General features: G+C 51.0%; 5 protein-coding genes across 5 annotated transcripts; 4 read left to right on the forward strand and 1 right to left on the reverse strand.

Moving 5' to 3' along the window:
* Positions 1 to 603: 603 nt before the first annotated feature.
* AtWU_08767 (mitochondrial 54S ribosomal protein uL15m) lies at positions 604 to 1,653 on the forward strand (the record flags this gene model as incomplete). Its single annotated transcript, XM_035503875.1, has 2 exons — positions 604 to 932; positions 1,020 to 1,653. 2 exons carry the CDS (start codon positions 604 to 606, stop codon positions 1,651 to 1,653), a joined length of 963 nt encoding a protein of 320 aa, XP_035359768.1.
* An 894-nt stretch (positions 1,654 to 2,547) lies between these two features.
* AtWU_08768 (serine/threonine-protein kinase) lies at positions 2,548 to 4,488 on the reverse strand (the record flags this gene model as incomplete). Its single annotated transcript, XM_035503876.1, has 1 exon — positions 2,548 to 4,488. One exon carries the CDS (start codon positions 4,486 to 4,488, stop codon positions 2,548 to 2,550), a length of 1,941 nt encoding a protein of 646 aa, XP_035359769.1.
* A 1,383-nt stretch (positions 4,489 to 5,871) lies between these two features.
* On the forward strand, positions 5,872 to 8,512 carry AtWU_08769 (SH3 domain-containing protein; the record flags this gene model as incomplete). The annotated part of the gene is made up of 7 exons (XM_035503877.1): positions 5,872 to 5,899; positions 5,977 to 6,339; positions 6,467 to 6,619; positions 6,667 to 6,740; positions 6,787 to 7,147; positions 7,196 to 7,338; positions 7,391 to 8,512. The coding sequence occupies 7 exons, from the start codon at positions 5,872 to 5,874 to the stop codon at positions 8,510 to 8,512; spliced, it is 2,244 nt and encodes a 747-aa protein (XP_035359770.1).
* An 894-nt stretch (positions 8,513 to 9,406) lies between these two features.
* On the forward strand, positions 9,407 to 10,348 carry AtWU_08770 (uncharacterized protein; the record flags this gene model as incomplete). The annotated part of the gene is made up of 2 exons (XM_035503878.1): positions 9,407 to 9,771; positions 9,865 to 10,348. 2 exons carry the CDS (start codon positions 9,407 to 9,409, stop codon positions 10,346 to 10,348), a joined length of 849 nt encoding a protein of 282 aa, XP_035359771.1.
* A 2,495-nt stretch (positions 10,349 to 12,843) lies between these two features.
* Positions 12,844 to 14,139, forward strand: AtWU_08771 (PQ-loop repeat-containing protein; the record flags this gene model as incomplete). The annotated part of the gene is made up of 1 exon (XM_035503879.1): positions 12,844 to 14,139. One exon carries the CDS (start codon positions 12,844 to 12,846, stop codon positions 14,137 to 14,139), a length of 1,296 nt encoding a protein of 431 aa, XP_035359772.1.
* Between the last annotated feature and the right edge of the window lie 92 nt (positions 14,140 to 14,231).

Consider the following 14,231-nt stretch of genomic DNA (forward strand, 5'->3'; position numbering starts at 1 on the left):
TGGGTATGGCGTGGTATCTGTACGTTAACACTGACGTCTACTTGCATTGCATTACAGATCGATCGCAGATCGATCTAACGGGCTAAGCCTGCTCAATATATTCAATATATAAAACTTACACAACACATACCTTTGCTCAGTAGTAGACATCTAGTAGATTGTTGATTTTAATGGTGACTTGCTTTCACCGCTTCCGTGTATATAAATTTCTACGGACAAATTGAGCGGTGAGATGTACTCGACAGATCTTAAGTTAAATAACCAAAGAAATACTAACCATCAGTCTCCAAACAAGACATATCTCCATAACTCACACATATACAGAAGAACACTACACCAGAAGTCACTCACTTATGACATCTCATTTTCCCCTCCAAAGAAAACAGTACCTATAGTAATAACCGTTGCGTACTGTTGTAGAAAGTAGTACCCTCTCAAGTCCCCGGCCCGACCAATCCTCCGGTCCGACCCGACCGACCCATCCCATCCACACCTCAGGCATCAACCCAACCCTCTCTCACTCCCCGAAAACGAAAGATCTTTGTCCGCGGAAGAAACCTCAAACCATCAACACCACCCCATCACAAGCAACAGCACCGCACCATGCCACCCCGGCTCCAATTGCTGCCCTTCCAATGGCAGCGGCCAATGGCCACTACAACAACGAACCTCCTCTCCGCCTTCCTCCTCCCCCAAGCAGCTATTCCTATCCACCAACAAAGCCGGAACGCGCACATCCTCGCCTCGCTCTCCGATACACAGGGCGCCTACAACAAGCGCATCAGAAGAGGTCGAGGACCTGCCTCCGGAAAGGGTAAAACGTCTGGAAGAGGTCACAAGGGTCAGAAGCAGCATGGAAAAGTCCCCGCTGCGTTTAATGGTGGTCAGACGCCTGAGATTGTGGTCCATGGTGAGAGGGGGTTTAATAATGTGTACGTTTACTCTTCATCCCCCATTGTCGAGTTTGATGGATGTGATACAATAAATGAATGAATGCTAATGAGATGATAATGAAACAGGCATTCCATCGACCTCGCCCCCGTGAACCTCGACCGAATCCAATCCTGGATCGACCAAGGCCGGATCGACCCAACCCGCCCGATCACGGTGCGCGAACTCGCCCAATCCCGCTGCATCCACCAGACCAAAGAGGGCGTGAAGCTTCTCGGCCGGGGCGTGGAGAAGGACGACCACGAGGTCCCCGTCGACAGTGTGCTCAAGCAGCCGATTCATATCGTTGTGTCGAGGGCGTCTGCGCCTGCGATCGCGGCTGTCGAGGCGGCGGGTGGATCCGTCACGACGAGATTCTATACTAAGTCGGCCATTGCAAGGATCATGAAGCGCGAGATGCATCCGTTTGTCTCCTTGGCTTGGACGAAGGAGAGTGGGAGTGAGGCGTTGGCGGTCGCGGAGGATGGAGAAGCCCTGACTGAGTCGAAGGTTATGAAGGAGATGGGGTATTCGTATAGGTTGCCGGATCCGACTAAGAGAAGGGATATTGAGTATTATAGGGATCCGGCGCATAGGGGGTACCTCAGTCATTTGTTGAAGCCGATGGAGGGTCCTAGTTTGTTCTTTAGGTCGCCGGTCGAGAGGAAGTCGGCTGCTGGTGTTAGGAAGGAGAAGGTCTTGCCGGAGAATAGGCTTTGGTGATTTCCTTACGGGGGTGTGTGATCTGTGGGTGTAGGTATAGATGATGTTGTGGTTTCGTTTTGTTGAGTGTTTTGTTGGTTTATTATCTCTTGTATAAATATGCTTGTATGTTATGTTATGCTTGTGGATATGTTTCATTACATTTAGGCTTGACTTACTCTTCCATCTCTTTACTACATACGTTGGTTTTCTTACATCTACCTCGATTATAGTAGTAATTTAGCCAGTGGATTGATATCTCAGCTAGATACAAGTCCCTCTCCCACCACCATTTGTTCATTTCATTCATACTAGCAGAATGCCGCTCATATGTCAAGAAAGCAAATGCCCTGAGAAAAGAGAAGAGACTGGACACACCAAAAAGCCAGAGAACCTCTCAGCAAGCAAGAAGACCGTCCGGATATAGGTAGGTAATACAGATGATATAAGGAAATGAAGAAACGACACGTTTTGTTCGCAAACCCTCACCGCTGAAAAAGAAACAACGCCATGCCTTGTCACCAGGAGAAGAAGCGATTTGTTTCATGTGGAAAGGTGAAGTCAAAGAAGATGCGATACCAAACCAAAACCAGACCCTCTTCTTGCCCAAAGAATGTCCCCGACCGCGATTTGAAATGCCTAGAACAAGAAACACAAAGTAGAGAGGTATACCGAAATGCGCTAAAGCAAAAATTTCAAACTCAATATATCAGAACGCTGCCAAAATTGAAAAGAGGGTATCATTAGATGATCAACATTCCGGAAACACCAGCGCTCGTCAGTATCATAAAAGCGCCAGTCATGATCATCGGTCGTTCGTAAAGCAACATTCCCAATCCCTTCATAGATGTAATGAAAAGACTAGGAATAAAGAAAGAATATAATGCGTTGAGGCACTGCAACGAATGAAGCCCTTTACAGCTTCCATGCCGACTCCGTAGGGCTCTCTGCATTTTCCATGAATTCCCGCAACCAGCGGGAGCACAGCACGTCGCGGATCGACCACCGTTTATCAACGTTCATATTTAAGCAGCCCATTATCAATTCCAGTGCATCTTCTCTGTCCTGGCGAAGCTGGGGATCCGCTTCTTCACCCACCACAGCATGCTTATTCCAATTCCCACTGAGGATATTTGACTGAATCCGTGGAGCAAAAGCATCCTGGAATGGCCGTGATCCGACGACAATCGTGAACACGATGACGCCAAATGCCCACATGTCCACCGAAGGATCGATAACTCCATTCGTCGATGAAAGGAGTTCTGGGGAAGCGTACTCTAAGCTTCCCGCAACGCTGGTACTGGAACCAGCAGGGCCGATGGTCTTAGGTGGGGGACGGTCTGCGGCGTTATCGTAAGGATCAGGTGATGCGTCCTCATTGTCCGAGTTCATCCACTCTGCCATCCCGAAATCGCAAAGAACGAGTGTAGATGTCTTCGTCCCATCAGGGGACTCAGTAGGATCCAACAAGCAGTTCTCCAGCTTTATGTCCCTATGAACAACTCGAGCATCCTCGTGGAGGTATCTCAAGGCACACGCGAGCTGATACGCATACTTTTTGGCTAGTGTCATGTCCAACCCGCGGCGGTTCTGCCGCACGAGATCGAAGAGGGTGCCGCCGATAGCCAGTTTTGTGAAGCAGAAAGTAGCGTAGTCGGTCTCGTAAACCGCGTCCAACGTCAGTACGTTCGGATGGCTTAAATATCGCCAAACTCGCACTTCGTGGTCGAACTCCGCTTGAACCTCGTCATTTTCCTTCTCACTCCGTCCAGAAACTTGTTTCTTGACAATCTTGACGGCAAGCCGTTTTGTCTTGCCACTTTCTTCGACCTTGTAGGCCTCTTTCACTGTGCTAAAGCCACCAAATCCTATCTGCTTGCCAAGGACATACTCAGTACCGACCATTTGTCCCTCATCATCTGGCTGAGGGGCCGGCTCGTCACCACCCGCGCTCCACATGGACAGAAACATGCTGGCTGGAGATTTGCCGCTCGAGGCAGTAGATCTGCGAGACCGCTGGCGGGTTGAGACGCGAAGGCCTCGTGCTTTACTTCCGAAAGGAGTCATGACACTGCCTGACCAGGAGCTGCGATCATCAAGCGAGGCGAACGTCTGCATTGGCGAGGCCACGCAGATGGGGGACGATAACATGCCCCGGGACCCTTCTGGAGGGGTTCGCAGCTCCTCTGTGATAGGAGACGCAGTAGATAGAGACGTGAGAGAAGTAGGATGCTCATAATCAGATGGGATAGCACCGTTTTCTTCGGGGAAGCTGTCGCGAGCGATCCCGGTAGGGATGGCTCGTCGTTCCTGCTGCCTCCTGAGGCTAGAACTGAGTCCCACCTGTCTTCCGTTGTGGTCAGCATCATCTTCCAGAGGCAAAGAATTCCTCAAGCTCGAACTCTTTGCTTGGAACCGTTGAGTGCGGCTCCTCACATCTCCTCTTGGAGAAGAGGGATCCTCTAGCGGTCGGCGTCGGCCAGAGTCAAGGGCGGCGTCAAAGCTGATGGAAGGGCGGCGTTCTTGAAGAAAGCTGTCGAGCGGAGATGATGCTTGGACATCCTCTGGCTTGTGAGGAAAGGTGACATCTTGCTTGGGATAATCATCATGACGGGGAACGGAGATGGGGGGTGTCGCTGAGTGCAGACCACTCAAAGCACTGTTGTCTTCATCAGTACCGCAACGGGGTGCGTGATAATCGTGAAAGATGTTTGTACGATCGCCCTCGATACCGTCTCCCTGATCCGACGCTCTTCTGCCTCCATCATCACCCCGCCACCGGGGTCTCGGCGAATGGTGAAAGGATGTCTCTAGCTTCAACCCAACCAACCCGTTGTTCCTCCCAGTCTGAGCCATGCCCTCGGAGAGAGAGCAAAGTAATATCCAAGGGCGTCAAGGATCAGACGGCCACGATCTAACTGTCGTGGGGCTTGCGGATGGCTCGAAGTTTGCACATGAAGATAAGGAAGAGGGGGAGTGAATGAATAGTAAGAGGAGTAGGAGTAGAAGGAGGAGTGGGCGGGAGAGACCGTTTGTAATCTTATCGACTCCGTAATGCTACTACTTATCGGAGGGTCCCGATCCCACAGCGGAGCTAAACTCAAAAGTGCAGTGAGTCAGATGGAGAAATAACACTAAAATAGAACAAAGTAATATACTAGGGATGATAGGGCAGGCAGTGGGATGGAGTTAGGCAGAAGAAGGAAAACAAACGGCGTGCTTCTAGGCAGCTGTGGAGGGAAGAAAGAAGGAAAAATTGTCAGACACCAGGGACGAAAATGGTGAACGAAGGGCAATATCGGGTGATGACGGAGCTGAATTGAAGGGTTCCATTGAAGGGTCGGAGCAGCAGACGTAAGTGGGGGACAGCCTGGGCCAATCAGCAGTGCAGCTTAGGTGGTACACGGCGTCGTTCATGACGGAGGGATCGACCATCCACCGCCAGTCAGAGGCCGCCGTGACTCCAGAACCACTTAATCATCTGCCAATTCGCCCATCTCGCCCCCATCACCTGATGTTGTCGCCCTGGCCCTATGCCCTGAGCCCTATTCAAGCATCATCTTACCTCAGCTACCCCATCGTGTTAACCCCTTCAGGTTAGCCGCACTTACCTAAGACGGCGTTGGCGCGTGGCCAGTCAGCTGCAGGGCCAGGCACGGGCCCTGAGCGCCGTTCTTTGGTAGGAAGTGGATAAGCGCGCGCAAGGGGCGCTTGTTTGGAGCAACCAGTTTGGAGACCTCCTTTTTTCGGGACTGTCTCAAACAATCCAGAAAGTCCGGGGAACTCGTCCGGCCTTTGGTTTCTTGACTCGGTTCTGGGCACCAGCTTCACTTCTCCAAAACATCGGCGTTTTTGGCTATCGTTTTCTATTGCTTCGCTTTTGCTTTCGTCTTTGCGTCACTCTGGAAGTCTTTCTTTCGCCTTGTTGCCTGAACCCTCGTCGCCTGGTCGGACGCCCAAGTACCCACCCCCGCCGTTGCTGTTCCTGGCGTTTCCTTCCTTCTTCTCGCGTCGATACATTCATCGCAGCTAGAATTTCCAGTGGAACTCGCTCCTTTTTCGATTTTCCAATATATCTTCACACTCCCTTACCGTTCCCACCCGGACGTCGGGCAGCGGCCAGTTGCGTTACCACGTGGTTCCAATGCCCCGTGATCCCATAAGTCGTGCCTTCGTGCGGAAAAACTGAGAGACGCTCCCTTCAAATCATAGTTGTGACTGCTTAGAAACGTAGCAAACATGGCGAGGCCACGGATTGTACGGGCTGGTACGTCTACTCCCAGCACATGGTTGCCGATCCGTATACCGTCTCCGCCCTTGCTGACCCGGATTATGTTATGATAGACACCCTTGACCTCCAAGACCACAACGCTCCTTCAGCTAAAGATCACACGCGACAACCTACTCACTCATCTGGAGTCGCTCCTCACCAGGAGCAAACCCTTCGCCATGCGGACGAGGATATCAAATCCGAAATGATGCACGGTCCCGGCGCCGAAGACGGCCATCCGGAAGCTGGATACGGCGATGGGATTGATATATACGATGACGATGATGATATTGAGGAAGTGGACGAACTGGGACACCATCATCACAAGGGTGATTCTGGGGGTTCCGAGGAAGGCGATCTTGCGGATGGGGAGAGCGACGACATGATGGACGACGATCTCATGGACAAGATCTCAAGCTCTCCATCGATTGATGACGGTGCGTCCCGCCTCTTTTGGTCCTTTCGGGAAATACGCAGACATCGCGTGTCACACAATCCGCCTGGATCCAAACATCTCCTTTGCCCTCAGCCGTCTAGCTCTGGACCATGACTGACCCTGACCAGAGGACATCGATTTTGAATTTGTTTATGCCCTTCACAACTTTTTTGCGACCGTTGACGGACAAGCAAATGCGGCGAAGGGTGATACTATGGTTCTCTTGGACGATAGCAACAGCTACTGGTGGCTTGTTAGGATCGTGAAGGATGGCAGTATTGGTAGGTTACCCCTCGATGTTACACAACGTCAGCTAATTATCCGGTAGGTTACTTGCCAGCCGAGCACATTGAGACGCCCACGGAGAGGTTGGCGAGATTGAATAAACACAGAAACGTAGATGTAAGTGCTGATGGTTTGAGTCCATGGTTCTTTCTAACGTCATCAGTTGTCCGCAACCATGCTTGGCGACAATTCGGAAAAGTCCAAGAATCCGCTGAAGAAAGCAATGCGCCGCAGAAATGCAAAGACCGTTACTTTCACAAGCCCAACATACATCGAAGCATCTGATGTTGAATACTCGACCGAAGAGGAAATGGACGACGATATTTCTTTCCAGGACGAAGATATGGCCCGGGAGGACGCGGATCACTTACAGGATGGTCAAAATGAAGACATTGTCGTCAAGCCTCTCAGGCCCAAGTCGAAGGATAGAGGATTCGAAGAAGATGACATTCAGGAAGTGCAAGAGCCTGACAGCGCTGGTCTCGACAAACAGCGGTCCAGCCAGGAAATATTCGAAACGGAAGGTGAGGACATTCTCCAGAGATAACAGAATGGAAGCTAACAGTCTCCAGCGGACAATGCTGTCAGCAGGTCCAGAAATGGCACTGTGCGGAATACAGACTCCTTCTTCAAGGATGATACTGTTGAAACTAAGAAGATCTCTCTGACACCCAACCTGCTTCGGGATGAGAACTCATCCGGTGAGGCGAAAGAGGTAAGCATATATCTCACTACCTCTGTCTTTGTGGAAACTAATCAGTCAGCAGAGTCGCGGCAGCATGGAGGCGATCGACAAGGCGCTCAGCGCTATTGACAAGAACAAGGATGACAAGAAACGCAAAGACAAGAAGCCAGGAATGCTCAGCGGTCTGTTCAAAAGGAAAGATAAGAAGACCAAGTCTAACGATGAGGACACGGATGAAGCGGAAAAGACCTCAACGGAGCTGTCTCGGACATCCCCACAACCGAAGACATCGTCGGATTCTTTGTCCTCTCCCGAGTCTGCTCGATCGCCTAAACCCTTGGTGGTGCAGAGACAGACCAGCAAGCTGCAGAAGCAACCCCCTTCGGCTATGTCTCCAACTAGGCAAGACATAATCCAGGAAGCTGGTCTTCAAAGTCCCGTCGATGCTAGAGAAGAGCCGAGACCAGTCATGAGTTCGAAGGATCAAACCATCCGACAAGTAACATCGGAAGAGGATGACGATATCCCATCATCTCCTCCCCTGGGGCCTTTTGACGACAGCCAGGAAGCTATGTTGTCTTCTGCCCGTGTGCCAAGTCCTTCAAAGAAGCCAGCTTTGACTCCACTCGATCACCAGGAATACCCGTCCACTGATATACAGAAAACCTGGGAGGAGGATGTGTCTGAGAACACTTATTCTCAACAACGTTCTGTGGCGTCTCCTCCACAGAGATTCCCACCGAAGCAGGTGTTGAACTACCAGCCCCAGCGTCTAGACTCGCCCCTCAACGGTTCTCCGCTGGAAGGGCCGGTTTCACCTCTTACACCAGGATTGGTGGCAGGCCTGCCATCCCCTGGGAGACACTCGGTCTCATCGGTGTCCCCGCCTTTATCTCCTATTGCTGGTGACAGCGATCACAGAGGCATCGACGCCGTACCTGCGTCGTTTGAGACTGCGTCTGCTGGAACACCGACTTGGAGCGATGCTAGCTTGCGGTCGTACTTGGATGACGAGAACGACATCCGCGATCTATTTATCATTGTGCACGATAACTCTAACATTCCGCCTGCCGGTCCTGACCACCCGATTACTGGTTGTCTCTTCAAGGAAGAGAGTAAGAGGCTAAGGGAGATGACCAGCCAGCTGGATGCGATGCTCGCTGAGTGGGTAGGCCGGAGGACGCGGAGTGCGGCGAGCAAATAAGCAGGTCTTTAGACTCGGGTACTGGGTGTACACTAGACTGGTCACATCTGCAACTCCGGTTATTCGCGCAAATCCCAAGAGGACTGGTCATTCCGTTCGCCAGGGGCTAACAATGTGCTGGACGCATGAACTTAGTTGGCCTATGTTATGGTCCCTCTTTCAATCCGTCTCTCATTCGGGGACTTGATCATACCTGCGCTGTCACTTGCATAGCGCGACCCATTCAGCCCGACAGGTGGTGATCGGTCATAACTGACCTTGATTTCGCTCTCACTTTCTACTTTGTATGCTTCAGTCTTTCAGTGTTGCGAGCCGTCTCTTTTCTCCCTGCTTGTATGTTTTCTGTCTTGAAGCCCACCTTCTACAGTTGCTGGGATACCCCTAACTACATGCCTCCACTACCTCGTGCTCTTTTCCCCGACTTTTCATGAAGTGATGTTAGATCTACATGTTCGTTATTCATCAATCAACTATTGCATTCATCCAAGCACACCGCTTTGTTGGTGAACCTACGTGATAGATCACGCAATATCAAGAATAACACGAAGACAATAGCCCTGTAGGAGCGCTCCATTCTAGCCAAAGCAAACAAGGCCGGCCCGACCGCGTAAAAACAGGCCACCCTGTCGCCAAGTCCGAGTCATCAGTTCGTATGTGTTCGCGAGGCTGAGTCGTGCGGCACGGTCACCTGCACCCACCCCCGTCAGCCGCCAGTCCCTCACCACCCAGACCCGCAGCAAGCCCCAGCTGATCATCTTCACAAGACATCCATATACTATCCGAATATAACAGCCATTACAACTGCAGCTGCATACATACATACCAACATTCCCTACCATAGATTAATTCTCAAACCAGACCAGATCAACAATACTCTATTCCATACTTCCAAAAATGACCGACCCCTACCCCCAGCACCAACAACAACCATACCCCCCTCCCGTCCCAAACAGCGAGACACCGTACTACTTTCCCCCGGACGGCGTCTACCAACACGCAGGATACGACTACGAACCGCAACAGTTCTACAACCAGCATGCACTGCCGAATCAAGATCCCGCTTATAGTTCTCAGTACGACGTGAGCCAGATTCCTCGGTCTTATCCGACACAATGGAATCCACAGGCTGCTAGTAGCAGCAACACCAATCTCAACAATGTTAACAATGAGTCTAATGCTACTGTGCCGCAATATGATCCCGATCGTCTGGCACCGGGCTACGAACCGCCTGTTCGGAGGGGGAGTAATGCTGAGTATTAGTCTGTTCCCATACCTCTGCCGCATTCTATATCTATACTTCGTTCTGTGTATGTACATGGTTATGTGTTACTGACACAGCGGGGGACAAATAGTGCCCAGTCCGCCGCAGACATGCAAGCCCCTCCTCCTGCTCCTCCAGCCCCGGAGACCGAACAGCAGTCCCGCGCCTACGATAATGATCCTACCACCGCTGGTGGTGCTGCTGCCGGTGAAGAAGAAGAAGGCGAGCGCAGCCTCGGCGGAGCTGTCCTGGGTGGCGCGACGGGGTATTATCTGGGACATAAGAAAGACCATGGACTTCTGGGTGCAGTTGGGGGTGCGATTCTGGGGAACTTCGTTAGTAATAAGATGAAGAAGAGTGATAGTGATGAAGAGGTGGAGGAAGTGGAGGTTGATGATGATCGCGAGACGGAGTATACGAGATATCATAGTAGTCATTATCGGCGGTCGTCGAGTCATGGACATGGTCATGGACATCATCACCATCACCATCACCATCATCATGGTCATAGTCATGGTCATGGACATCGGAGTCGGAGTCGGAGTCGGTATGAGGAGGAGGAGGAGGAGTGGTAGGGAGGTATTATGAGATATGAGTTATGATTTATGGGTTATGATTGAATATGTTCTTGTGCAGTGAGCGATGTTTGATGTTGGATATTGGATGCTGATACCCTCTTTGTATCAGTTCATGCATTTACTTACTATCTATGGATTACTAGCTATATAGACCGTCAGCTATTTAATTGATATATTTTGCACTTGTTAGTATTCCCCAAGATACAAGTAACCCCATCCATAAGTATCCCATCCTACCCTACACAACCAACAGAACCTTACCCCAACTGATCCCATCCAAGAGATGAATCAATACTATCAGATCATCTAATCTCTACATTCCCCTCATCTCACTTACCCCAATCCAGCTGGCCCTCACCCACCAGAAACATGTCCACAACTCTTCAACCATCCAAGAAGCCAATCATATCCTCAGACCATCCTGGATGTCGAAAGAATCACCAAAATCCACTTTCTGGGTACTGGCCAATGGGAAAGGTGGTTCGTGACGCGTTGGACGCGATTGAGGGTGAATGAGAGGGGCAGATGGGTTCTAGATGGTCTATGTGGATTGTGGAGGGGGTAGATAGGTGTTGGTGGATGTGATGTGATGGGTGTGGGGTACTTTGGCTACTTGTGATGTTGTGACTTGATGGCGGGATTGTGCGATCTACAGGTTGTTTTGGCTGTTATTAGGTTAATGGTAGGCTGTGATGATGAGGGTATATAAAGGCGTGTTATAGTTCTGACGTCTTGCAGTGGTAATCATCTCTGTTGGTTGGGTTTGGGGATAGTTAGAGGGGTGTGAACTGGAATGGTAAAGAAGTAGTACGGTTGGGCTGCTAATTTGATCATTATTTACAGACTTCATGATTGACATCATGACGGATGTCAACTTATGGCGACAGTTCAGGGTCCTATCACCAAGACGAAGGGGACCCTTGTACCTGCATGTTTTAGTGCCATCCACATCCTGGTTTACGCGCCTCGATCGTGAGATCGTGATTAGGCGGTGAGGCGGGTTTTTGGAGATTTTGAGTAGTTGATCGCGTGCATGTTTGCCCTTGAAATTTATTGAGTGATGGTGTGCACTTGGAGATTATTTTCAGGCTGACTGAAGATAGATGGAAGTCAGATGATCATGAGTATCTTTATAGATAGCGTGGGCTGGGGGTTATCGTGGAGATAAGCGTCTAATCAGCCGGTAGGGAGATGCTAGCGGATCTACGAACGGAGGACCGATATGCTCCAGATCCATATCTCTCACCGTTATTTCTCTGTTTGCCTGCTTGGCAATAATAATGAGACAGTCCAGTGAGATAAGGCTTCACTTGCTCTCTGCTACGTCAGTGTCCCTTTGCGGTCCTCGCCGAAAACATCCCTGATATCTCCGAGACAAGATGCAGGCCGAGATAGGCCATACGTCAACCCGAGCTATGTATGTCTCAGCAGAGGTGGCAGTGAAGTGCGTATTGCTTGAAATCCGAACGAGCAGCCTATCATAGTAGAAGCTAAGGGTTGCAATCGACAGTGCTGTCTGTGCTTTTGCCTGGATTTAACCTTCAATAAACAGTGTGGGTCAGGACTCCGGGGCAGCCGTGATCTTGACCGGGGATTGTCTTGGGCGGGTCTGGGAAGTTTCGGGCTCTGCCTTGGAAAGGCGTCTTCGCATCCATGGGATGAAGGCAAAACTGTGATTCGGAATAAAAAATCTATCATGGTCTCTTCCGTTCGGCAATCATTCAGTATTGTCCGTGTCACCCCACGCTCAGTCTGACTTAATCTCGGAGAGTTTGGGCGATGAATGCAGTGGGAATGTGAACAGCCGACCGAAGCGCAGAAGTAGGCAGACCAGAGGATAATTCCGGGGTTTGAAAAGGGGTATGATTACCGGAAAGAGGGGGAGAAGAGCGAGCTGAGAGAGAGTCATCACTCATTATCTGCAATGGTGCCAATGCGGGATAGACCAGCAGATCCGGAATGAAGATGAGGATTATTGATTGGAGTTAGTCAAGATAGTTCCAAATTAGTGTAAATTCACCAATTGTTGCCGAACGGAGTCCGCTCCATTCCGAGTCCCCTTTGCCTCTAGGGGAAAGCCAATCAGCAGGCGGCGATAGGGATCATCCTCCATCCTCAGCCCCAGAAATCAACTCGTGACTCGATCTCGAGGCCGCCAAGTGTGACTGACTGACTGACTGACTGACTCCCTTCCCTTGTCGCGCATGCCTTCACCTCCCTCTCCTTCCTCTCTCTCTCTCTCTCTTTCTCTCTCTTCTTCCTTCTTCATCTTCTCTCATATTCTTCCCCCGTCTTTCTTCTCGCTACTGACGGGATTGCCCATCACCAACTATATTGTCGGGCTTCTTCGCTTTGTTCGTCTTATCGCCCTTATCTAGCGTTCCTTCTTCATACCGCTACAGAGACACGTCCTATACTTCCAACCACCAAGATACCTCTACTGTCTCTCCAGGTCACACACAGATATTAGACTCCCGACACAAGCAATAGCCATGCCTCCTCCTCTCTTACAACAGATTCATGCAGTGCTCCCGCAACACTGTGAACCGACAACTCCCTTCCTCGCGGCCGTGTCCTCCTACCTCCACATCTGCCTCCCCACACCGTTAGCCTTCGTCTCCTCCGTTCTCGGAACCCTCAGCATCGTGTCCTGGCTCTTCGCTCAGCTCCCACAAATATACAAGAATTATCAGATTCAGTCGACGGCTGGCTTGTCGCTGTTTTTTCTCGTGGAATGGTGTCTGGGTGATACTAGCAATCTTCTGGGTGCCCTGCTCACCCGGCAGGCTGGCTGGCAGGTCATTGTGGCTGCTTACTATGTCTGCGTTGACGTGACTCTGGTCTTCCAATACTTCTGGTACACACACTATAAGGGACAGTATGATGGCTACGGCGCCCTCTCTCATTCAGAATATGATCAGCCCCCGGGTAGTGTCTTGGAGGGCGTCTCGTTCTCTGACAACGGCTCTTCCGATCATGCCCCTCGTTCTACCGGGTCTCCCTTGCCGTCGAACCCCAAGGATGTGAAAGATATGAAGGAACCTGCCGTGCCAACTTCCAACGGGCAGTCTCCATCTTACTCCAATGAGAAGTTGAGCTCTTCTAAGCGCTCGATTACCCGATCCAGTAGTGGCCCCAGCCTTCCAATTGGGTCACCACGTACTCTGCTGCTTGCATCAATGCTTTGCGCCGTTGTGGCCAACGCTGCCCCGACAGAGCCGCAAACAACTTCCGAATCCTCACAGAAGACTCTCGAGATCCTCGGCCGGATCATCTCCTGGATGTCAACATTCCTTTACCTTGGCTCGCGGCCGCCCCAACTGTACAAGAACTACTGCCGGAAGAGCACATCGGGCCTTTCCCCATTACTATTTATGGCTGCTTTCTGCGGAAACCTCTTCTACTCTGCCTCCCTCCTTACCAATCCCAACGCCTGGTATGACTTCCCTGCCTATGGTGGTGGTGGCTGGGCCGACGCAGATGGCAACGACCGCCTCGAATGGGTCACCCGCGCTACTCCCTTCTTCCTAGGCGCCTTCGGTGTGCTAGCCTTTGACGGTCTCATGGGCGTGCAGTTCCTCATGTACGGAACCCGGGATGACGAGTCTATCATGCAAGTTGAAGACCCCAAAGACGGACGTAGTCGTTGGACCCGCGTTCGGGGCTGGATGAGAGGCTGGATCCCCTCAGTGTCCCCTGCGCGACGACTTCGCTCCGATGCTCCTGTCTCTTCAGAAGAGAACCAATCTCTCCTGCAGAATGAGCGGGAGAGATACGGTACAGTTTGATTATGATTTCATTCTGTATTACTACACCCTACTTGTCGCTATTTTTTTGGTTTCTGCATACCGGTACCCGACACCACTCAGGTCAGGCACCT

The sequence above is a fragment of the Aspergillus tubingensis genome (assembly GCF_013340325.1).
Source record: "Aspergillus tubingensis WU-2223L DNA, scaffold_9, whole genome shotgun sequence".
Taxonomy (NCBI): Eukaryota; Fungi; Ascomycota; class Eurotiomycetes; order Eurotiales; family Aspergillaceae; genus Aspergillus; species Aspergillus tubingensis.